This window comes from Volvox carteri, assembly GCF_000143455.1.
Source record: "Volvox carteri f. nagariensis unplaced genomic scaffold VOLCAscaffold_11, whole genome shotgun sequence".
NCBI lineage: Eukaryota > Viridiplantae > Chlorophyta > Chlorophyceae > Chlamydomonadales > Volvocaceae > Volvox > Volvox carteri.
In genome coordinates, this window is record NW_003307554.1 from 891,854 (window position 1) to 916,224 (window position 24,371).

The 24,371-nt window shown below is 54.8% G+C and overlaps 4 protein-coding genes across 4 annotated transcripts in view; 2 read left to right on the top strand and 2 right to left on the bottom strand.

Annotated features, from left to right (window-relative positions):
• VOLCADRAFT_104026 (uncharacterized protein) overlaps positions 1-6,941 on the top strand; it is a gene marked incomplete at its 5' end in the record, with an annotated part of 21,691 nt that extends 14,750 nt beyond the window's left edge. Inside the window, 9 exons of the mRNA XM_002948653.1 lie at positions 150-382; positions 679-735; positions 891-1,599; positions 2,028-2,207; positions 2,529-2,820; positions 3,410-4,018; positions 4,103-4,144; positions 5,976-6,022; positions 6,253-6,941. Coding sequence (XP_002948699.1) covers positions 150-382; positions 679-735; positions 891-1,599; positions 2,028-2,207; positions 2,529-2,820; positions 3,410-4,018; positions 4,103-4,144; positions 5,976-6,022; positions 6,253-6,372 — 2,289 coding nt within the window. The 3' untranslated portion in view covers positions 6,373-6,941. The remainder of the gene's footprint in view (positions 1-149; positions 383-678; positions 736-890; positions 1,600-2,027; positions 2,208-2,528; positions 2,821-3,409; positions 4,019-4,102; positions 4,145-5,975; positions 6,023-6,252) is intronic.
• A 596-nt stretch (positions 6,942-7,537) lies between these two features.
• Positions 7,538-9,883, bottom strand: syp1 (Qa-SNARE, Sso1/Syntaxin1-type; the record flags this gene model as incomplete). Its single annotated transcript, XM_002948774.1, has 5 exons — positions 7,538-7,708; positions 7,907-8,065; positions 8,383-8,468; positions 8,968-9,300; positions 9,628-9,883. The coding sequence occupies 5 exons, from the start codon at positions 9,881-9,883 to the stop codon at positions 7,538-7,540; spliced, it is 1,005 nt and encodes a 334-aa protein (XP_002948820.1).
• Positions 9,884-12,388: 2,505 nt separating this feature from the next.
• On the bottom strand, positions 12,389-17,409 carry VOLCADRAFT_89086 (uncharacterized protein; the record flags this gene model as incomplete). Its single annotated transcript, XM_002948775.1, has 10 exons — positions 12,389-12,717; positions 13,197-13,260; positions 13,544-13,675; positions 13,885-14,092; positions 14,626-14,922; positions 15,435-15,445; positions 16,244-16,424; positions 16,884-17,052; positions 17,197-17,257; positions 17,344-17,409. 10 exons carry the CDS (start codon positions 17,407-17,409, stop codon positions 12,389-12,391), a joined length of 1,518 nt encoding a protein of 505 aa, XP_002948821.1.
• Positions 17,410-18,918: 1,509 nt separating this feature from the next.
• VOLCADRAFT_89087 (uncharacterized protein) lies at positions 18,919-20,736 on the top strand (the record flags this gene model as incomplete). The annotated part of the gene is made up of 4 exons (XM_002948654.1): positions 18,919-19,087; positions 19,159-19,219; positions 19,529-19,676; positions 20,629-20,736. The coding sequence occupies 4 exons, from the start codon at positions 18,919-18,921 to the stop codon at positions 20,734-20,736; spliced, it is 486 nt and encodes a 161-aa protein (XP_002948700.1).
• Between the last annotated feature and the right edge of the window lie 3,635 nt (positions 20,737-24,371).

Below are 24,371 nucleotides of genomic sequence, written 5' to 3' on the forward strand. Positions count from 1 at the left end.
GGGGCGGGGAGGGAGGGTTCTGTGTGCGTGTGTTTATACTTGTAGCGAGCGATCTAGCTCTGGCTAGCGAGCAAGCTCCACCACTCCACCACTCCACCACTCCACCACTCCACCACTCCACCACCCCTACTTCGAATGCGGACTCGCAGGTGTGTCGTCACCTCTCCACTCGGGCCCTGCTGGCAAGCTACACCTGGCAGCATGTGGCCAATACGGTGTGGGCACTGGCAACATTGGGGCATCAGGACGCTACGGCGCTGGCGGAGGTGGAACGGGAGGTGGCGGACAGGCTGGCGGCGGCGGCAGCGGCTGCACGTGATGGCGCCGCCGCCGCCGCCCCGGCAGCGGCCAGCGGCCAGTCCGCGGAGTCGGCGACTGTTAGGTGAGCAGTCAGAGTTATTTGGGTACTGGTAGGTGACTGAGGGGACTTGTCAGGAGTGAAGCTAGCATGTGATCCATCACACCAACCACCATAACCGTCGTTAACAGTTTGATATTATTGCGGTTGTATGGACGAACAACGCTTTCCATTTCTGCCGTGGTGGTGGTGGTTGTAAACCCGGATCCATCTCTTTCCCCATGTCAATGTCCCTCACGCCACGGCTTGCGGAAAAACCCTAAAACGCCATCTCTTCCCCGCACTCCCCGTACTCCCCGCACTCCCCGCACTCCCTGCAGCCCTACTGGACCCCAGGAGTCATCTCCCAGTCCCCAGACCCCAGACAATCGTGTGTGGTTCGTCTTTCCCCAGACCCCATCTCCCAGTCCCTATCAACGCGCACACACCGCCCCGACAAAACCCTCTTCCTTAACCCCGCTTTCCCAAAGAAGAACCAAACAATTCGTACACACGTACTTCACAAACACTCATTGCCGTACGTCTGACCCAGGGCTCTTCGTCCCCAGCACATCGCGAACTTGCTGTGGGCGTACGGCACCCTGGAGCAGCCGGCGCCCGTACTTTTCTCGGCCCTGTTGCCAACCCTGTTGCGTCGCGTGGCGGAATTCAGCGAACAAGAGCTTAGCAACAGCGTTTGGGCAGCGGCGCGGCTGGCGTTGTACGACAAACGGCTGATGGACGTCATCGGCGACCAGATTTGCTCGTCGCGGCTTCCGTCCCTTTTGCCCCAGCACGTGGCCAACGTTGCCTGGGCATACGGCAGGCTGACACATGCACATCGGCCGCTGTTCGACGGCCTTGTCGCGCGTGCGGTGTCGTACATGGCGGCGTCCGGCGGCTCGGCGGCTGCCACCATTTCCCTGACTTGGCAAAACCTAACCAACATCTGCTGCGCCGCCGGCGTTTTCGGTTGGCGTTATCCCGAGCTCCTCGAAGCGACGGAGCGAAGGCTGGCGGCGGTGTACCGCGCCGCCACCACCGCGCCGGACGGTCGCGGCTTCCATTTCCCACAGCAGCCCCATCAGCAGCATTTCCAGCTTTCCGCCCAGCAGGCTTGCAACCTGGCTTGGGGTCTAAGTCTGGTCGGGGGTTGCGGTGCCCTGCTGTGGAGTGAGCTTATGGTCGTTCTGGAGGCGGTTGTGGAGGCGCAGGGGGGCATTGAGGAGCTGCCCGCGGAGGCCCTCACTCAAGTCTACCAGGTGGGGGTGGGGGAGGTAATATCTTACCCTGAAATATACCTTCTGAAATCACCATCCGTGTACATGGGGTTGGGTTCTGCACATGAGGAGCGGGAGATGTCGTAGCGCGGTTGGGGAGGGAGGGTGGGAGAAGCATGAATGGCGGGCAGCGGTGTGTGTGTGTGTGTATGCGTGTACGTTTTCACACCCAGCACGAATCCCATGCCGTCCCCGCAACAAAACCTGGGCCCATATTCCACTGGCCTATAGGACACGCAGACACATATAGACACGCTTGAGGCATATAGACACTTGTGCGCGCACACGCACGCGCACGCGTACACGGCATACGGCATATACGGCAGGCCGGCATCCCGACACGGCATACCGGCGTTTTACTTCGTTTTGAGTATGTCTTACATCCCCCCCCGCCACACACGCGCGCACAGGCGTATCTGTACATCCAGTTGGACCACCCTGGAGTGTTCCTGTCGCCGGGGCCCCCGGGGCTGCTGCACCGCGGGGAGGCTGTGTGGAGGTCAAACAGCGCGCAGAGGTCCCAGGTGTCGGGCTTCCAAAGGGAGGTGTCGAGAGCGCTCTGCAGGATGGGGTTACCACACCGGGTTGAGGTAAGTTTGTTTTGTTTGGTTGTTTGGTTGTAAAATGAATGAAATATGTAAAGTATGGAGCTAAAAAAGAGTTGCAGAAACCCCAAGGTGGAACAATATGATTTGCAAAATAGTTGGGGAGTTGCGGGAATTGAACCCACGACCTCTCGCACCCTAAGCGAGAATCATACCACTAGACCAAACTCCCTTTCGCATGTTATATGAGCACAATTTTAATTATTGTAAACAAATTGTTTACAATAACACAGCTTCACCAGATTCAGATATTCCCCAACCATAAAATTGGCAAAACTTCAAAAAATTTGACCAACGATGCCGCAGATGCTCACTGACGACGGATTGTTCTCAATCGACCTGGCCGTGGAAGTGGTGATGATGGTGGAGGTGGAGAACGAGGAGGACGAGGACAACAGACTCGATGTAGGGGAGGGGTTACGGGAGGAGCGTCAGGAACCCGGAAGGGGGCATCCGGAGCAGAAGGAAGACGACCAGGAAGAGGGGGGAAAAGAGGAGAGGAGACAGCAGAAGCGCCAGAGGCTGGAGCGAGAGCAGCAGGAGCAACCGGAGGGAGAGGGTGGTGGCATTGATGGTGGTATTACTGGTGGCGCGGCAGGTGAGATGGTTGGGAAGCGAAGGCGGTTAGGAGTTGGTGGTTCAACCTATTCTGTTTCCCTAGGTTCAAAGCAGTCACCTGCCACTTTTCCTTAGCCAACTCGCCTGTTGGCGGCTGGCTGGCTTCAACCAGGGGGTTCACCATATGGGGGTCAATCATGGCGTCGGTTATTGGGCAGGGCCCTGCGCGCCTTACCGCTGCAAGAGCCAGGACAGGAGAGGGAAGGGAAGGGAAGGGAAGCATTGGAAGAGGTAGGCGTGTTACTGCTACTGGTACTGGGGGTTACAGTGCACATCCCTTGCAGTTTTGTCACACTGAAGTATGCACAGGGCTCTTGTGACGACAGCTATGTGGCATTTGCATAAAAGTTGCGTCAAATCACCACTTTCCAAATGTCAACCAACTTCTTACGCCTGTCCCGCTACCCACATGGCCCCCTATCCCCTCCGCCACCACCGCCTCCCTCGCCACCGGATATAAAAACACGCGGCGTCCCATCTCAACCCGACTTTAACGGTCGCAACGGTCTCAATGGTGTCAAACGATTGCCTATGTAACATGACGTTCACGCACCCAAACGGCCGCGAAGGACGCCGCGACCTCACCAGCTGTGCGCGCCGCAGTGGCGCGACAGTCGCCGCCACCGACGCACCAAGCTCTGCTGATGCCACTGCCACCGCCAACACCTCCCGACCGCCTTCGCTCTCAAGAGAGCCCGAGACCGCTACCGCGGCTTCAGCTCCCATCGTTAGTGATATCGCCGAGGTCAGCGCCACCAGGAACAGAACCACCACTGTTGCTGCCACTGAAGCGCCCTGGCTGTCCCAGTCGATTTCCTCGGGGCCGCATCCCAAACAACAGCATGCCGACGCGTTGGCGCCGTCGCGGCCCCCGAGTACGACACCGTCCTCGCCACCGCCACAACGACGATGTGGCCTTACTACCAAGCTGCTCCGCGTGGCGGTGGAAGTGGACGGCCCGGCGCACTTCACGGCCAATACCAAACAGCCATTGAGTATGACGACCTATCGGCGACGCTGCCTTGAGGCGCGTGGCTGGGTGGTGGTGAGCGTGCCGCACTGGCGCTGGTTCGAATTCCGATCGGGGCAACCGGAGCGAGATGTACTTCTAGCCGAGATTATGCACGAGGCTGGGCTGGGTGATATGCTGAAGAAGGCGGCGGCTGGGGAGGCGGGAGGTGTGGGGCCGCGGGCCGTAGGGGTGGGAAAGGTGACGGGGCAGCTGTTGCCGCCTCCACCCTCGCCACAAGCCGCACATGCAGGACCAGGGCCAAGAAGCATAAGCAAGGCCAGGGATTCGGAAGGTGGAGGCGAATCTGCCCGCCCGGGACGCGAATCCGCGTTGTGAAGACCAGCCGTACTGGCTGGGAAGGTGCCTAGGATTCGGTCAGTGGGCAGTTCGGTGAGTTGGGGTGTTGGCGCGCTGGGGGCTTGGAGTTAAACGAACGATCTTGTATGAAAGGTGCGTAGTTTAACGTAATACAATGTAACGGCGTCCAAACGTACTATGAAGTATTTGTCGTATGCATAGAGAAAAATGCGCGAAGTGCGACGCGAAGTCCTCTTTGGGAAAATTATATTCACCCGGCATCCAATTTGTCTGTTGTGATATTCAGCTGTCGCGGCGATGTTGTGGGAGTCCGTGTACATGTGTGTGAGGAGAGGCCAGAAGGTAGAGCGCCGTTTAGAGCCCCTGAGGGAAGGGGGGAAACGATTGCGCTAGTTTTGGATGCGTGTCTGTTTCTGCTTGAGGAGGGCGCATTTGCACGTATGGGAGGGGGACAAATGGTACCTGCAAGCGTGTGCTTCTGGCGACTGTGGCCCGCTCGGCCACTGCTCATCTGCCGGAGAGTGTCGGTGAAAGCTAGCTGCGCAGCAGCTTGAGAGAGAGCGTGGAGAGGAGCGTGTTTAGGGAGGTTAGGGAAGGAGAGGGGTCCGCTAAGCGTACTGCTACATATGCTGTGCTTCTGGCGTGGTAACACGTACAGTATACGATGGTCTGAGGGCCTTTTTGCAGCGGGCTGCTGCTCGCCTAGGTAGGTGGATAGGATGGGACCTAGGCAGGCATGTACTGGCATTCTGAGATCGCGCGTGTGCGTGAAGTGGAGGAGATTCCCTAGCGTCGCGTAGCATAGCGAGGCATCTGGTGAGGTAGGATGGGACTGGCAAAAGCTGAGGTATGTGTCTTTGCTCATGCCGAACTCTGTATGTTTTAGGATGCTATCATAACAAGGCAGACAGGGAATCAACCCACACCGTACATGCTAGCGGTTGAAAATTAACCAAACTACCCCAGGGCACGTACCCTCAGCAAAAAGCAGGGAGCCGTGCAGTCGCAAGTACCGAAATCAACAAATTTCATGCCTTCAAACCAAAAAGAAAGGGCGCAGCGTATACCCGGTCTCTCTGACAGGGTGCAAGGACGAGAAGCCACCGCCACGCTCCACACCAAGCTCCACCAGGCGGTTTCCACCAAGGGTCTTAACACAGTCCGATGATTGCACATCACGCACGAAGGGTCAACACAGCTCATGCGGGGACCGCGGCCGGAGAGGCAGAGTTAGGGGTTCAGAAGACAACACGACCGGCAGCTTCCCAGTTCCGTGGTGGAACGCCCAACGACGCGAATGACAGGAGACGTGCTCAGAAATCAGCCTCGACTTCAGAAGCAATGCCCACCAGCTTCGTGCAAGAGAGGGCAATGCGAACAAAAGAGTCCCCCCAGCCCTACGGCAGGATGCAGCAACAGAACGTGGTGCAGAAGGTGATTGAGGGTACTTACTGCTGTCGTATGGATGCCAGTTGACTCAGGGGGAATATGGCAAGCAACAGCTGTGCAAACTGTGCTGTGCCGCCTGTAAGAATGCTGGTTTGCTCCACCGGGAAGTGCCTGGAAATACGCTGTCATGTATTTGTTGCACTTTTGTAGACGTGGTCGGTTATGGTAATGTCAAGCGAAAATAACTCATCGAACCCCCAAACCGTACATCCATTCGCGTCAGCGCCTAATGTGCAGCTCCCAGTTTTCCGACCGTCCCCGCTTAAATCGCAAAAAGCTATTTACGTGCGTAGTCAGAAAACCATTAGAGTTCCACTTTCCCCCATCCTTACCAAGCCCCTCGTTTTTTCCAACAGCATATCAACAGCACGAGTACATTTTCGTCCGGAGCACCAACAGCCAGGTTCGTATTTCGCGACTGAGTCAAAGCCCAAAGCCCTTCCCAAATCCATTAAATGAAACGCGCCGCGTTGGGCTGCTCAACACACCTCCAGACTGCGGACTCAGCAACCGATAACGGCTATGCATCATCTCAAATGTGCAACTCAAACATGGAGTACACCACGCGTTCCTCACTCGTACTTTCTCTTAGTAGCACTTATTGCTCATTCGTTAGGTGTCTAACTTCCATAGGGTTACACATTCCATAATGATAACTGCGCAATTATCAATGGTCCGGTACTGCTACCTAGATGCAAGAACGCGCATACGGAGTTCAGCCACACCCAGTTCCTGCCCCTGTCAGCACCATGAGCCCGAAAGCACAAGCATGTGAGGGGTGTGGCGGAGACACGCACAATATTGGTTTTAACAGCTACGTTCCTAACAATGCTTGCTGCGGGGCAACGACTGGTCCTCCTCAAAATTGGTAAATGGTAAACGAAGGCGCCTGTCACATTAAAACACGGTTCGAGAAGCATCCCTCACGCGGTGACCAAGGTTCTAATGAGCAAGCCCAGGGCCAATGGAGAGGCCAAGGCGCATTGAACGCTGCCATTCTTTTAACACTGGGTAGCAGAGCTGAGTTGGCCAACACCTCAAGGAGACGCACGTTGGCGGGCCCAGGTACGCCGTCCAGCAATAATCAACTCCATTCTCCAGCCCCTTCTCCTCGCCCCTAAGCCTGGCACAAACATGCACTACAGGCGACGAGCTGTTAAAACGCCGTTTTAAATAAACGCCGTTTTATGCCGCAACCTTTTCCCCATCCCCGACGCCGTATCCCCCCTAACCCATACACAAGCAAGCACCCACAAAGCAGATGCAAGCTCAACGCAAATGCTCTAGCCGCGCCACCCTCCCTTACAGGGACCTTCATTTCACCGGACACCTGCAGCAGAAATGTTGTCAAGAACCAACGCGCTCGCCAAGGAAAGCACATCGTCGCAAAGGTACTGGATACCGCGCAAACATATGCCGTCCAAAATCCTCGAGACCTGTGCAGTCACATCCGTCCCACACGGGGCTCCGGCAAAGGCCATGTGGGGGTCCCCGTCCTTCCATGCGGTATGCAGCTCTCAAGCCACGATCCCGCCGCGCCCAAAAAGATTTGCCCAGGTCCCCAGGCTTTGAGGGGCAGTCCCGGCCATCCCGCAAGCCGGGGGCAAAACCGAAATCCCCACGCTGTGACAGCCGTTTGCGGCAATGCGGTGGCAGCCCCGATGGACGACATCCCAATCAAACCACATCGGAATGGGAATCGAGCTCACGACCAGCACGCTCCAACCGAAGTTCCAAATCCAAAAGTATTCTGCATGTGGACCACAGCATCATCACTGCCTGCGCCCGACGACCCAAATTGCACAGTGGCCCCAACCCTGGCCCCAACCCTTTCCCACAAATCAACACGCACCACAAGGTTGAGTTCTGCCGCCGCGCCACTGCCCATTACTGCGGCCGTTGCTGGCCGTTAGTTCGGCTACTTCTGCAGGTACCGCCAGGGCCGCACCACGGCCAGCACTATGACCAACGCTACGATTAGCATGATCATGATGGCACAACACATCCACTTGCGAGTGTTCTTCTGTAGCTGCTTGGCGTCCTGCAGCGCCTCCGTGCCACCCTTGACGTAGTCCACAGAGCGAGCCACCTGCGGGGGAATGAGAGGTTGATAGTGGAGAGGACATGAACATGCGGAGCGGATGAGAAGGAACAAATGCCCTGCATTCACTTGCTGCATGCCCATGATCACTTTGCCAGCCTTACTTAAAGCCCAAGGCGGCGACCCAGATCAAAGAATCCTCCACATGGCCCCCAGCACTTCCTCCTCCGGCCCCTACCTCCTCACCTGCTTCTCGATGTTGTCCAGCATCTCCCCCTGAGCCTCCACTAACACGGCCATATCCAGAAATATCTGATGCAGCTCCAGCAACGACTGCTCCAAGACCTTCACGGCGCGGTGGCGCTCCTGAATCTCAGCCAATGTATCCAAAACACGGCCACGGCCCTGCAAGAAAGAAGAGGCGGTATGCAGGAGCACGGCGGGCACTAGAGTCAAGGCAATAGAGAGCCGCTATGCAGGTGAGGAGGGTTACGGGGATGCAAAATGAGTTTCGAGCAAAACCGAAATGAAGGCTTCACTTGAAGATGACGGAGTGGTGGCTTGGCGATGTGAGCCGATCAAAATCTCGTGGTTGGTCCTGGGCAAGACAACCCGGTTGGCTCGGGCCCAAGCAACTTGGACGTGCTTGGCCAACCCGCCGCCCCAAGTTGGCCTCTCTCCCAAAGCCATCCACTGTGCTTGCGGACACTGCGCGCACGTACCTGTTCTAAAATCGCCTTCTGAAATATATTTTCGGAGTCGCCGTTCTCAATCATGCGGTCAATCTCCTCCTCGTCCACATGCTGACCTAGGTACGTGACAAGGTTGAGATACATGTGGGGCGGGGCAGGGCGGCAGCAGGGTGGTGGCCATCGAGCTACAGCGCTGGTGGCGAAGCTGGCAGCACGTAACATCACCCGACATCCATCCGGAATCACAAGGTGCACCAGCCAGAACCAGGGGCCAAAGACCTGCTAACCGCCAGTGGAAACTCATATGCTGCTTCCGCTGCCGCCAATGCTGCTGCTGATGCCGCCGATGCTGCAACCAGGACGGCCATCCTCCCCTCTTCACTTTCATCGTTTCACCTTTTCCCAGTTGTCATAGATCTGTCGTATGCTCCACAGCGCCACGCCAAGCCTGTGTTGCACCCTCTAGTTCTCAGCCTCCTAAATCACTCCTTGGGATTAATTGCTGCCTTTGTTAATAGTTCGCCTTTTGTCCTCTTCGATTTGATTCTGCCTTGTGGAGCCACGCCACGCCGTACTGCGCATACAAACGATGTGCCCAAGCCTCAGCTCTCGCACCTGTCACCGTGTACACCCGCCGTTCGACGATCTCCCGGTATTCAGACTGGATACGAGACCGTAGATCCGAAAACTCCTGCATGTGGTCCTTGAGCTTCTTTTTAAGACCTGCCGTAATCGTGGTGCGGGTGCGCTCAGAGGCGGTGCCTTGCCCCTGTCCCTTCCTCTTCTTGGCGGCTTCGTTTTCCTTATCAAGGGCCTCGATTTTTGCCTTCGCTGCGTGGGCCAGCTTGTTGACCTCGTTTATTTTGTCCTGCAGAGAGAAGTCAAGCCGAGGGAAAGTTGAGAACATCTGTTGTTTCAATACGGGGTAGCCTAGAAGGTTATCCTGGGCTACGTCGGAGGATTAGGGGAAGGGCGTGTGGGGAGGAGAGTGGATTCTACATGCTGTGGAAGGCTATGTCCCTGCTATTGCGCACGTTGACCCGAGGGTTCGGGCTGCAGCCGAGGGTCAGAAGCTGTAGGGTTTGCAGTACAGCAGGTAAAGGGGAGTTCATCATGATGGCGCTTATGATGAGCAGGAGCAAGGTCATCAACAAGTGGTGGCCGACCCCGACTAGCTGTCGGGCGTGCCGTGTTTAGCGCGCGATCAGCAGCCGTCGAGAGCCCTAGGAGGTTCTCGTTAACAATATAGATGTCTGCGGACCTGCATTAGCTCACGATGCTTCTGCATTTCCTTGGACTTCACGATTGTCTTGCCCCTCTCGTGCATGCTGAGGACTTCCTTCTGCAAGTCCTTAATGGCCGCAAGGTCCAGTTTAATCTGCTCAATCCGCTTGAAAAACTCCTGCATTTCCCTCTCCGCATCTGTCGGTGGAGGGGCGACCTGGTCCTCAATGTCGTCAATATCAGGGTCATCTTCCATGCCTTGGTAAATTGCACTCTTGCCCTTGACAGCACCTAACAAGTCAGTCATATTGCTGTCCTAGGCGCGCGGGCAGAGGCCAAGCCCCTCCCGCCGCGCCGTTAGTTCTAGCACAAATACCTACGGAAACTCTCCCTTATATTATTAGTTCAGCGTGGGATACTAGGATCATAAGCTTTCGGCGGTAATACACGAACAAAGGGTATGAGTGTTTCAAAAGTGAATAGAGGTTGGAGGTAGCTTTCTTTCAGCCGTAGCATCTGGGAACATAAAGGTTAATTGTAGACAGCCTATGTCCCTCCTACTTCTAAATGCAGCTGCGGGCTGACTTGCTTGGCATGGTAGTGAGGTGGAGCCATCGGCAATCGCTTCAACAGGTCGCTACCGTACTGTTGTTTTTCGGTCATTGCCTCAACACTCAGGAGCAGTTCCTTTCAGTTCCAGCCATACAGTACAGCAAGATCGTGCATTTCAAAGGCTTTCCGGAGCGCCGGTCAAGCTTCAAACTGGTTCATCATTTTGCGACTGTAGTCACTGGCGGTGCCAATGAACACACGAACTATGCATATATGGATTTCATATATGGATTGAATATGCTTTTCTTAAATGTTAGGAGCATTTCAATCTCCTTTGTCCAGGCAACCGTCATTGGAAGAGTCTTTAGTTTGGCTCAGTACATACATCCAGGCTACACAACGCCCAAGGATACTGCAACTCCTTCTATCAACCGTTGTGCTCCCTTAGCCCCTCGCCGTTGCGGTCCGTAAACAGGCACATGGATCCACGGGTGTTCACTTGTTCAGGTGTCAAACATTCGCGCAACTGTATCCGACCCTTAGCAAAAGTCACGAAATTAGAGCACTATCCATGGAATGCACACGCTCACACATACACGTAGAGGAAGCTTCCACACTTAATCCACCCTGACTTGACCTGCAGGACTGCCAATCCCCCCCTAGCCTAGTGCCCCGCCTTCACTTCACCGCACACCTTGACCAACCCACATCTTCCAATTCCCTTGTCGTCCCCTGGCTCCCGACTCTCCTCGTTTGCTACAGCTCTGCAGGAAAGTAGGTATTGTCATCCATGATCATTAGGGAGCTAAAGGGAAAACATTCAGATTACCTATGGAAGCGTATGCCGGCCAGTAACATCATGCGTAGGGTAGACTTATGGGATGATGGGGAGGGGGAAGAGGAGGAAACTTGAGGACCATTCCGTTACATGCTGCCGCTAGCTAACAGCACGGTAACAACAGTCTGTCTCAATCTTCGTGTTACAGAGTGCCGATTGAGTTACAGAGTGTCCTCAAGCCCAACCAACACCGTACTTGCGCGGCAAATTTGTGAGATTTGCGTTCGATAAGATTTTAACACACATTCACCTCAGGTTCCTGGACCAGCAATTGTCCGATAGTTATAATGAGAGAGTAAGACCATCCTATGGTTCTTAGCGCATTTGCAATCGGCTGCACATCCTCCTATCCAACGTTTAAAATGGACTATGATCGCCTCCGGACCGTTGCTTGTACCCGAGCATAGCAGCCATGCTTTTCGTGGATTGCAAAGGCATTGTGCAGCCATCAAAGAAACTGGCTGGATGGTTGGGCAGATCAACGCGACACTGCATGGCTGCAGCATAGCAGCACCAGCAACAGCAGCGCCAGCACACACCGCTTATTCCAGTTAGCTTGTGACACGAGCACATACATGCGCACACACGTGCACATACAGACAGACGCACAACCGCACCCCAGAGTTCAATCTCTTACACTGCCCCCTCCGTCAGTCCAACAGCTTGCTTTCCCCTCCCGGAATATAACTGTTACAACTACCCTACTCCTGAAGCTTTCTCCAAGTAACAGCAGCTGCTCTCAGTCACACAAGGAAAACCAACAAACCAAACAAGTATGTTAGGAGGGATGCCATCGCCTACGTCTTTGTGTGCATGTGCGCGCATGTATGCATGTGTGTTTAAATAATCTCAGCCGCGATGTCTCTGTATGTATGTATGTATGTGTGTATAACTTGGACCCTCCCGACAACACGCACAAGTAAGCAATACTCTCCCCATACCATGATGAAATGGTACGAAAATGATCTCTCGTACATACGTACACATTCCCCGGGTAAGCGGGGCGAGGGGGCGGGTGAGCGGGGGCCCCAAAAGGAAGGGGACTTTCCTTTACCATTTCCCCCTTATTCGGCGTGAATCCTCATCACCTCGCCGTTTTAATGCACTCCTGCTCACGCCCCCCTCCTGCCTCCCCCACATCAATATGCCCTACCGGCCCCTCCGCAATACACACCGTATACCACCACCACGTCGTCGTCCAAACTACCTAACCTAACCAAACACGCTTCCTTGTCATAAACACATCAAACACATGACGCAATACTCGACTCCATACCATTTCCCCTCCTCCCCCCCACATCCCCCCGACATTTACCCCCACATTCTTCTCCATTCCCCCCCTACTCCCACATCTCAACCCAAGCAAACCGTCTTGCAGCTCCTCCTCGCCCCGTACAGGCCCAACCCTCAATACTTCCCCTGTCATCGCGTCCATGTTGCCGTACCGACTGCCGTACCAGCGATCGCCGTACCCAACGCAGCGGCCGTCGCATTCTCCCCCAACTCCCCATCCTCCGGGAAAGTCCCCCCCACGTATGACCCCGGATCCGGTCGGTCCTTGTCCCAGGGCTGTCCCGTGATGGCGTTCCCAAAGGGCAGCTCCAGGCTCGGGCTCCAGGGATGCGCGCACTGGAACTGCGTCTTCTCCACACGTACCTTGCAGCACTTGGGCTGGAAGCGGTACCGCTTGGGCGGCGCGTTCTGGGGATGGCCGTACTTGGCAGCCCACTCGAAGCCGCGTGTGATCATGTCTGTGGCAGGAAGGGAAATTGGGGAGCGGGAGGAGGAGGGGGGGATGGAAGAGGTGTGGGGAGAGCGCGGGGGAAACAGGAGGTGAGGGATGGGGGGCCGCGGGTTTTCTTTATGGGGTGTGGATCTACGCAAAGCACGCACGATGGAGGGGGAGGGGAGATAGAGAGGTTTTTTTGAGGGAAGGGGGGGGGTGCCTTCGAGGGACGGGGTACGGTGGATGGTGGTGAAGCGGCAGAGGGGTTCAAGGATGCCAGGTGGGCTGGGCAGGTAAAACCCGTTGCGACACGTACAAACTCACAAACAACCATACATACAACCATACATACACACATACGTGCAGAGATACCCCACTTCGTCAGTGCGACATGGGTCTCTCACCTCCTTTCCCCCTTCCCCCGACCAATCTCCCTATCCACCTGCTGCCCCATCAATTAAACCCGACCCCGCCAACCCCCTCCGCTCCCTGGCCCGCACTCACCCGTCGCCCGAGTCAGCAAATTGTTGGCAACACGTTCGTCCGGAAAGCCGTAATACTTGACAATCTGGACACGTGCATGTGGTGGTGTGTGTGGTGGTGTGTGTGTGTGTATGTGTATGTGTATACCAGCAGGTGAGGAGAGGGGGGGGCCGGGTGAGTAGGTGAGGGAAGGAGACTGGAGGAGAGAGACCAGGAAGTGTTGGGAAAGGAGGAAAGCGCTCTCCAAAATCAAAGGAGCGGGACGGGAAGGCAAAACCTTAGGTCGGGATATGCCGTATACGAACAACGACACGCCCGCACACTATAAAACCTGACCGAAGGTGGTCTACCTTGGAGGTTGAACTCACTTTCCGCGCGCGGGGGGGTACCGGAGGTAGCACAAGCAAGGGGGCTAGTGCGCACGCAGGGTTGGTGGGTGGGAGCGAGTTCGCAATGCCAATGCCATGCAAACAAGCGACGCGGCTACTGCATCTTGAATTCTTCAGGCAAGGGAGAGGGGGTTCAGTGGTGCCGGTGTTGTCATGGTATGCCGATCCCCCATCCGCGACCCCAAACCTTACCTCTTACGCGCCATACACACCAGCGCATCCCCCCCATCGAATTCTACTCCCCCCCCACACACACACACATGCGCGCGCGCGAGCAGAGACGACCCCCACACCCTCACCCGCAACCCCCACACACACACCTCCTTGGGTGTCATACTCGCCACACGCTTCAAGCAGGTCCCGATTTGTGGCGGGTACTTGGTGCCCATCTGCTCTCTCCCATCGGGAAGATAGCAACGGTAATCGAAAAGCAGGCGCGGGTCGGCGAAGGCGTGGGGTATGGCGTTACCGCCCGTCACGGTGGGCAGCTTCAGCACGTAGTGGTTGGCTAGGCGGACGATCTCCTGCCTGACAGTACGGCAGGGAATAAATGTTTTTTGGGGGGAAAAGGGGGAAGGGAGGTTAAGCGGTAGTAACGGAGGCGAGGTTCTGGTTTGGTTTCCTCTTGGAAATTTGCGAGGCGTGTGTGTGTGCGTGTGTGTACAAGAGGGGGAAAGACACTATCTTGTGTGCCGTGCTTACCTCGGGATTTCCTGGCCCCGTCTTCCCGCCATGCTTCATTTCAATTTTCTTTCAGGTTTTTTATATCAGTCATTTCACCATGGGCCCCAAAACCCGCACGCCCCTTTAACCCTTTTCACACAACCCCTTTCCCCCGACCCCCCGTTGCAAAGGTCCTAAGCCACAATAGAGTCCTGGGTGCTGTGCTGTCTTTTGACCCTTAGGGGTTTAGTTTTTTTACATAATCCGCTCCCTTACAACCCATTTCACCCCTCGCCCCGTTCGCGTATGTGTGTCTTGCACATGATTTCCCGTTCCGTCCCGTTCCGTCCCGTTCCGTCCCCTCCCGGCCCCTCCCCCGGTAAACCCCCTTCCCTTACTTTTGGGTCGTAGGCACCAGCACCGAATCAAACGCGCAGTTGCGCCACATGTGCTGAAGACACGACTCATTGTCGATGAGCTTGAAGTTTCCGTCTTCTTGGATCAGCAAGTTTTGCGCGTGGCGGTCGCATTGACTGGTCAACAGGTCAAAGATGGCCGCGCGTATGACACGCGTCGTGTTTAGTCGGTTGTTGAACAGGTCAGCAATGGTCTCCAACGGCAGCCGCTTAGGAACGCCCTTGAAGAGCACGTTCTCCAAACTGACTCCCTCCACGTACTCCATCCATAAGCCCCACCTGAACAAAACAACAATAACAACACAGAGGGAGCGAGAGAAAGGGGAGTGTAACATAAACGGAGAGGGGAAGGAAAGGAAAGAAAACCCAAAGCAGACGAAGGCGGTCTGTCACAACCGTCACAAACCAACTTCCGTCCGAGTACATCAACCAACCGTAGGGAAACCCTTTCTCAACCCCACACCCCCAGGCAATAACGCCATAACTAACAAAAACCGCCTTCCCAGCCCCCCCCCTTTCCCCAGCCTCCAGTCCACTGCCCCCCTTTCCCTGGGCTCCCCTACTGGGCTCCCCCCTTCCCTTAGGCTGCCCCAACTCGCCAGTGGATGGGATACCCCACTCCGGGCAGTATCCCCAACACGGGGGCCAGCCACATGCGGGGAATGAGGTCCTGTATGTATATCGGGGTCGGGGGAGGGGGGTTGCATGGAGGGGGGAAAAGGGGCAAGGTGGGAGGCGGGGGGAAAGACGAACCATGACCGAGTGAAACTGCTGCCAGGGCAAGAGTGTACCAGGAGTAGAACTGGGGAGGCGGGGGGGAACATGGAAGAGGTAGCACGGCAAACAGCCGGGGAGGGGGGCAGGCGGGGCGGAATCATCATATGCAAGGAACCAGGAATGAACTGCCACGGCGTCCAAAAGGCAGGAGGGGAGGGAGGTATATGAACGTGGGTCCCTGCTGGCTTCATGAAACTCTTTGTAATACGCGGCGTCACATCCAGCTTCATGTCCATCGTCACATCCAGCTTCATGTCCATCTGTCTGTCCATTCGTCTGTCTGTCTGCGCATGCCCTCGTTCTTTAACCGTCCAACCGCCTCACACCTAAATCCGGTCTGATCTGGTGGCGCCTTTGTGTATATGAAGGTTCCGGATTCGGGAGATCTAGGTTTACTAACGCTGCTGAGGTGTGGAGATGAGGTCTAGTTGATGGACTGAGTTTCGCATGCTGAGATGGTGGTGATGGCTGACCTGTCTCTACGGATGTCGGGTGACTGGATGAGGAGGGGTCTAGTTGGCAGGACCCAGACCGCCGTCTGTTGTACGGTGTAATCAACTTTCAATGTATATAGTCCATGGCCTCCCGGCTTTGACGAAACCCCCCGCACTCGTGCGGCACTTGTAACTTGTAACTTGAAACCTGAATCCGCCGTATTCCTAAGACTCATGGTGCCAAGTGCCCTTCCCGGCATCCCATATCATCTCATCCCAGTCGGCAATCTTCTTCGACCTGCCCTATACCCGATGCCGCCGTTCCCCCTGTCCCCTGCTTCTTCCCCCCTTCGCCCTCGCCCTCTCTCCCCCCCACTACCTCGTCGTACCGTGAATCCGCAATCTTGCGACAGCTTGTCCAGCGCCAGGAGATGCCTCATGATCTCGGCAATACGCACCGGGTTGCATGTGGGTTTAGAGCCGGTTACACGCTTAGAGATGGGTATGCAGTACACCTTGACCACAGCCTCGCCGGAGGGGGTCATGTTCGTGTTCGTACGGAAAATCCAACTGCGGTACGGCAGGACCAGCGCGGAGTCGGCGGGCAGGGAGGGACAAGGCAGGTCCGGGGGCGCAGTTCAACCAGGGGCATGTGTATGTGTATGTGTGCGTATGTGTGCGTGTTGGGGGCCACCCGTCACTACTAACCCCGAGGTTAGCAGTTTTGGCGGAGATTTTTTATGGACCTATAGGGGCCCCCACGGGGACCTTACTATCCTCATTGCTCAGTGACGACCAGTCCTCCTCAAGTGTCGACCCACGGGTCAGTAGTGACCCATGCAGTCGAGGGGGCCGACGGATCAGCCAGAGCGCGCGCGGCCGTAAACAGGTAAATCCAACAAAAGCTGTGTTACCACCACCACCTGCCTGTTCGTGGCGCCCATCTCGCTAGAGTAGGTGTTGTTCAGGAAGATGATGTGTTCGGAGATGAGTGTGAGATTGTGGTGGCAGCCGTAGCATTCTGCGCACTCGGGCAGCGAGGCCATGTCGTTTTGTGATTGCGGACGGTAGCTGGAAGGTTTGAATTGGATAGGTACGAGCGGATCCAGCTCCGGGTCGTACATCGGAGCGCGCTTCTTCCGTATGGGTAGGACCTGCTTTGCGGTAGTTGTGGCAATGCGAGGACCGCCGCCAGCGGCTGCGGCGGTAGCTTGGGATAGTGTTCGAGCATGGGGGTGGGTTAAACTGGAAGTAGCGGCGGCCGTTGCGCTGCTGGCTGTTGCGGAGTCGGCGGCGGCTGATGCCAAGGCGGATCCGCTGGAACCGTCCGGGGGAATCTCACCGAGATGGCACTTGTGGCATAACCGGCACTGGGAAATATGCGGCATGGCCGCGTCCGCCGACTGCGATAGCGAATCATGTCAACGGCAGCGGACGGAGGTTATCAGCCGGGCCTGGATCAGCGGAGAGATAAATGAGCATTACTTACGCCTATGAGACCTGCCCATCCAAGCGCAAGGATGAGCAGACTACGAGGGGTTGGTTGGACTCCCATTGTAATGGGCTGGTAACGGTTTCCTGCTACTCGAGGAATATTCTAGTTCGTTGTATATATCTATCTGCCATCTGGAGCAAAAGAGCCTAGCGTCTGCAACATTTCCTGTGTCTTGTAAGGTCCCAGTTTATCAAAAGCTAATGGGCGTGATATACAAAATGCTGCAGTAATCTTTTTCTTTGTGCCGAGTACATATGCTATACACGGAGCATAGGAGCGCGGTTGTGACGCTTATCGGCATGTTAATGCGTGCAGCTCGCAATACGGTATACGAACAAGATTTAGTGATTCCGCACGCGCGTGAGATATGAATATTGATCACAAATCATCTTTAAACTGCGATGACCAGCAAACCTATGATAATAGTATTGTTGCCAAAAAAGGTCTTGCGAAAATGTTTCGCAGGACCTGCTTAGTGCCTTGCGAGAACAGCTCTATGACTTAGCTCGTCAAAGGAGGGCCTGTAAAGCTTGAATGTTTAAGATAAGACTGGGTCGAAGTCCCTGGAGTCCCGGCTAAAGCACGGTTGGACTCCTCGGCAGGAGGAACCCCGTTGTCGAGAAAACGATGCGCAAGGGCAGGAATGCTTTGGGTCCAAACCAATGTAAGCGCCAGGATTATAACCCAGGCGGGATGTGACTGTTCACCCACCAGCTAGGAACGGGAAGTTGGGTTGCAGCTTACGTCCACGTTTACGGATGGATGCAGCATAGGGGGGCCAACAAGGGGCTGGATATCATGTCTGGATTGCCCGGATTCATACTGATGACTTTCGCAGCCTTGTTCACAGTTAGTGTCAGCAACGGCCCGCGCGAGCCGTGGACTCCTGTTTGCTACCTTCGATCTCCTGGACATGTTGCCTCCATCTAAGCTCATGTACTGGCCGGTGTAAGGTAGTTGGCAGCCGTAATGGCTCCAGGATAAGACCTGCCAGTTAGAGATGGAGAAGCGCGGCGCAGGTGCTGCTGGTGCCACCGATGCCGAGTGCCATCTCTTTGTCATCTCTCTCTCTCCCTTTTCCGTCCTCTTTATGAATCTTTCCCCAGGTTGTTCCTGCTGCCAAATGGTAAGCCTGTTCAAATTAAATCATCTGTTACCCACCTGGATAGAACAGGTACACGGAACAACACAGGACAGGGCGGGACAACCCAGGACAGCCCAGGACAGCACGCATGATACTCATTAAGCTGAGGGAGATGGCCGATAAAGGCGGGAGAGCTGCACCTGGTATCATTCCGCTCGGTTCCGGTTCCTGCCGTCTAACGGTTTTAACGGCTCCTTCATTCCATTACGCTCGAATTGCTTCCTATCTCTAGCTAACCATCACATGGTTTTACGTTTATGCGCAGAAGTGATCTCTATGAGACACCTAAGCTGCTGAACTATCCTTCGTGCTTTGCAGCAGCTAGTAATGTGCGATACTGTCTAGCAGATGTGCTTTTTCCACACGTGCAAAAAACAACCCCTTAATACCTACGATCTAACTAACTGCCATTGCTTCCTTACAAAATGCTGCAGCGGCTCCTTGCGGCCGCATGGCAAGGCAGCGCATTATCCTTTAAATTAGCCACACCATGTTTTAATAAACAGCGACAGATTTGCGCTAGTGCCTGTTGCGCAGACTTGCGGGAATTTTTCGATTGGGAATCGCGGGATGGGAAAGGCAATGAAGCCTACGGTAAGCAACATATGGGGCATCGGCGGCAGCAGTGTGGTCGTCAGGAGCAACTTGCGGACCACGTCGCGCAGGGCGAGCGTGGAACCTGGACGAGCTGCGGAACAAATCCTGGCAGGACCTCCATAAGCTCTGGTGGGCGTCTGTTCGATGCTTTGAATGCAACCACATTCCGCCTTTACTCCGCAAGGTGTAGGGAGCTGTACTTTTTAAAGCCGATTCAGGCCCTTTCGAACCGCACGATTCAGCCCAACCCAGCCCGACCTGCCCAACCCATCGTCTTGGCCAGCACGCTCTGGAGCCAAATTCAGCCCAGCCTGTAACAGTGAAGCTAGCAAGATCAGCAAGACCCCATAGGACACAAACAGGAAGTGCGAACCCCCACACGCGGTCCATCTCCCGCTGTTTCCCCCAACAACACATACACCGCTGTCTCCCGCACAGGTACGTGTGTGTCAAGGAGCGCAACCTGCTGCTGACCGAGATGGGCTTCAAGAACATTCCAAAAAATGCCGCGGAGCAGAGGGCTCGGGGCATACCTCCCGGAACCGACATGGTGGAGCAGGACCAGCACAGGCTGAGATACAAGGAGGTAAGAAAGCCATCCGCATGCCTGCGTGTAGGTATATGCGTAGGTGTGTAGGTGTCTGAGGAGGGGACGAGGGTGTTTAGGAAAGCTTTGGTTGTCGTCCAGCACCTTATCGCGGCAGGAAAGCTGCTGCAGCGCTGAAATCAACCACAGCACGCTGCACTTTATTAATCCTACACCTCACCAAAGAACCTCTACCGGAAGACAAGTTATCCATGGAGGCTTTGGGGATACACGATACGTTTACGAGTATTTCAGTAATCAGCGTTAGAGTAATAAAGGGATGCGATATAGGCGTGGGTGGAGAGATACAGGGGGCTGGGGACCCATGGCGCCTGAGGGATTGGGGAGCCCGATCGGACTTTGAGACGTAGGGTGTCTCGCGGTTTGGGCAGTGGGGAAAGGGAAAGGGGAGATGGGATTGGGGGTGATGGGGCAACAGGGGGTGCGGTTTTGAGGTAATGCCCACTTCCAAGGGCACTGACGGCGCCGTCGTGCACAGTGTTGCTGTACGGGAGGGCCCTGGAGCAGGACTACGGAGGCCTCATGACTACTAAATCCTTGCTGCTGCTGCTGCTGCTGGTGTTGTCATTTCAGCTATTAACCCTGCTATATGCTGTACAAGTCACGAGCTATACCCCTGCTATATGTTTCCTGATCCAGATCTCCTACAACCTGTGCCATCAGTTCCGCACTTCCTAACCCCATATCTCATCTGGGTTCGCCGTGGGTCATAAATATTCCTGATGCAGTATTTGTCTTCTCCTGGAACATCCGTCTGTCGTCTGTGCTTCGTCGTACGTACCCCACGTCTCCTCACCCGTGCCTCATCTGCATGTTCACGCTCGCGTTCGCCTTCACGTTCCGGTCACCTTCGGGCTCCCAAGTGTGCCATAATTCTCCCCTGTTCCTGAAACACGAAAACCTGTTCCCGCCCTCTCAACCAACCGTCCAGGTTCAAAAAACGCTGCGAAACATTCGGCAGGTACTTCAAGAGCGGGTGGACATACAGCTGGTTCCCTCGATGAAACGCGAGATGCAAGAGGTCATTGACGCGCGATGAGGGGACAGGGAGATGGACTGTTTCGCCCTAATGTTGCTTAATTAGGAGAACTGATCAGCACGAGTCCAAACTTACAACTGCAGGCACAAAAGGGGGGAAGCCATAAGAGGACGAGTTGGGTTCGCATGTAGGCGATATGGCCGCAGCTATGGGGGGTCAGTAGGGGACCTGGGAGGGGGGAAAGATGGAAAAAAGCGGGGAAGCGGTGACCCACGTGGAGGAGGGGGTTGGGAAGGGAATCTCGCGGATCCACATGCGGGTGATGTAAAGGCCGTGACGTGGGGAATTTGGAATCCGGGAAAAGGGAGGAAAAGTGGGGACTTGGGGAGTTGCGGCGGACACACGCTCACCTCAGCCGGCCATGGGCCCAGGCACCCGGTGGATCTGCAAGGTAGGCTGTTTGACACAGCGGCAGGCTGTTTGGTAAGGACGTAGGTGATTGGCTGAACGTTCAACCACAATTCAATGGACAGTTTCGTGAGCCTGTCAACTCGGATAGGGCCCTCGGGGATGTATACCTGGGAGGACAAAAAAAGTTCTAGTGTTCAACATTGAGTCCCAACACGTTCATCGCTGATCGCTTAATACACGCCGGGATTATTTATCCTGTAGCCTAATTTTTACTTCTTGGCGTCCTCGATTTGCGGTATTCGGAATATAAACCTTCACCTTCATCAACTGTCTTCTGCCCCGCTTAACTTGGGGATGGACTGAGGGCCTTGCGCGCGGCGGGACAAGGACACTTATGCGCATTGGCTGGGGACAAGTCCCCGCCACAAACACATTGTCGTTTTAAACCGCCGTAGTCTTGCATCTCAGCAACGGACAAACAGTGCGTGCGCAACAGGCAGCTCGACACCGGAGCACAAGACTGCTGCCGTCGGAACGGGACGTTAAGGGTATCTTGTTACGACCCCGGGACAAGTGTGCAGGCCACATATCTCCGCACCATGGATGGAGCTGTTGCATGTGTTGCCACGGCGGCGTTGTATGATGTCATATTCCTAATGCTGGTTCAGAATGAGGAGTAATGCTTGAAGGCGATATAGGCTAGGGTTAAGAGGACTAGCACTCTGGGTCAGCACACAGGCGCCCGCGCGTGTGTTAAGAAATCCGCCACTCCACGCGAGGAATTGCCAATCATGAAACTCATGTGGAGTGGTATGTACATATTTCTATAACAGTAACAATGAAAAATGAATTAGTGATCATGGTAACAACAAGAATAAGAATACTACGAGTAATGATAAGGTAAGAATACGCCTGCCGCCGCCTGGCGTATGTTAAGGGGTAGGGGAACTGAGAGACTGTTAGCGGGTTAAATATGTAAAGCCTGGCGACTGAAGCACTTGCGGTATACAGCCTAGGCGGATGTCCGAAGCGAAAATATCAGCAGCTTAGAAACCCGCAGATACTGCGTGAATGACGCCAAACTGACAAGCTGCGTGGCAAGCTGGCTCCCGCTAAGCCGTGCGTAAGCGTAAGGGACAAAGCGAAGAAGCAACGGTTGCTACAATCAGCTGATGAAGCAAGTAAAGCTTCATTGAATATATAGCACTGGAAGAGCCAGCCATAAACCAAAAGGTGCACAACTTGAAAAGCCGTTAGAAGGCAGCTACTATTTAACGCAATACGGCAGACAGTTGCACGATGACTAGACAGACACAGGCATAAGGACTTCTGGCCGGAAAACAAAACTCCCACGCGGTCAGGCTTCTGTACGACAAACGTACGAAGATGCCAAAGTGCTTTAAGGTACAGAAAACAACGGAAGAGTACCACCAAGACATGTATAGCAGTGGTGGTGGCCTGCGTTCAAGCTCCCACGCGGAAAAGAAGAAAACCAAAGGCGGGCTCCCACGCGGAGCACAAAAAAACTTTTGAAACTCACGTGGGTAGACCGCAAGTATGAGTGAAGTGCTCCTAAGTGCCCCGTGTTTAAGTGCAAGCCTTCACGGATTATCACTCGAATCACAACAGAGGTGTGCGAGGCAAAGGTACGGTTACTTTAGTCCCATGCCACTCACGCAGTGTTGTGAAAATCGCTGTAACAGCTGATCAACTTCAACTTTTCCTTCGGCAGCGCCTAGGGGAGCACATCTGTCAGCTGCTCGACCATGCTGCTGCACTGCACCATCCGAGTCTCACTATGCTCAACCCGCTTCCATGCAAAAAGTAGATATTGATCGTCGCCTGTTGTACCCGTGCCGTGTCTCAGCCATGACCAGGAGCAAGGGATTGACTGTATTTTATGGACCAGATCCCATATGTGGCTGAGACGTCCGTTTTGTGGATTGAATTGGAAATTCACACTGGTTCCCCACTGTTTGTTTGTGCTGGTGTCAACGGGCCAGAAAAGCACACATGGCGGCTGCGTTGTGCAGAATGTGCTGTGTGCACTCCTTTTTCTTCCATGTACATGCTTGTCCGTAAGTCATGCAGCCGGTTTTCATGGGCTTGCCCAACTTTCAGCAGGTGGGCAAGCCAATACAACTCAAATGGGCAAGCTAACCAGTCTGATGCCTGTTGACGCGCACGTGCTGCCGGCTGTTTCCAGTTCTACGGCAAGGAAATAGCCGTCAGGGCCAACAGGTTGCAACTAATGCAACATGTTCTTCCATTAGGATGTTATAACTAACTTTTATGCAAGGCACATTTGCCCCTTAGCTATCTATTCACATTAGCCTGCAAGGGATCGCGGCGACCTGCAGTGGCTGGCCGCTGAGGAGGCTTGCTGAGGCCGCAGAGAAGATGCTGGCGGAGCGCCTTATTAGCGCATATTTGTACAGCTACTACACGGCCAAGGCGATTGAACCGCACGATGGGGTGGGACACATAATAGCATACTATCGTGGGGCAACTGCACCGTGCCAACAAAGACGCGGCGGCCGTAAGGCCCCAACAACGCCAATGAAATGCCATACATACAAATACACGAATACAAGCTGCTTGCCAAAAAATTAAACCCGTAGAGGTTTCGATACCACCCCATGCACAACAGGTGTTGTACGTCTGCAAATACGTACGACCTCGAGGTACGGCGGGGGGGAAAAGGAGGAAATCCACAGAGCTACACAACAGCTGCCGAACAGGAAAACAAGCACCACCAGTGGTCGTTGTGCCGTCATCACACGCCAAACTCTCCGCTATATCTCGCACCGCACCCAGGTGTTCGCAGCCCTAAAACCCTAAGTTCAATCAACAGAAAACGGCATTCCTTAACGGACGCCAGCCAACTACGGCACTGCGTTCATATGTACAGGAAAACGAAAAACTGAAAATGCTAAAAACAATAATGTACCCAATGCCCGATAGAGGTACAGAAGAACGCTGAACGCCGGGGCGCGTCCTTGGCATATCAGCACGTAACGAAAACTGGGATGCGGCCCATTCGCCCTCTCGGCGCGGAAAATAAAAACAATGAGGCAACCACGGCAACCATCACGTTTAAGATCATTTTCATTCCTTGCAGTTTCGTTTCGTTTCTATTCCTGCTACCTAGCGTAGGCGTTCACGATGAGTGGAACCACCACCAGTGACTGTGTTAGTCCATATGTCCAAGAAGCCAGCGGCAAGTGCTGCTAATTGTTATCCGCGCAGTTGAGCTGAAGCTTCCGCGCGCTGACAAACGGGTC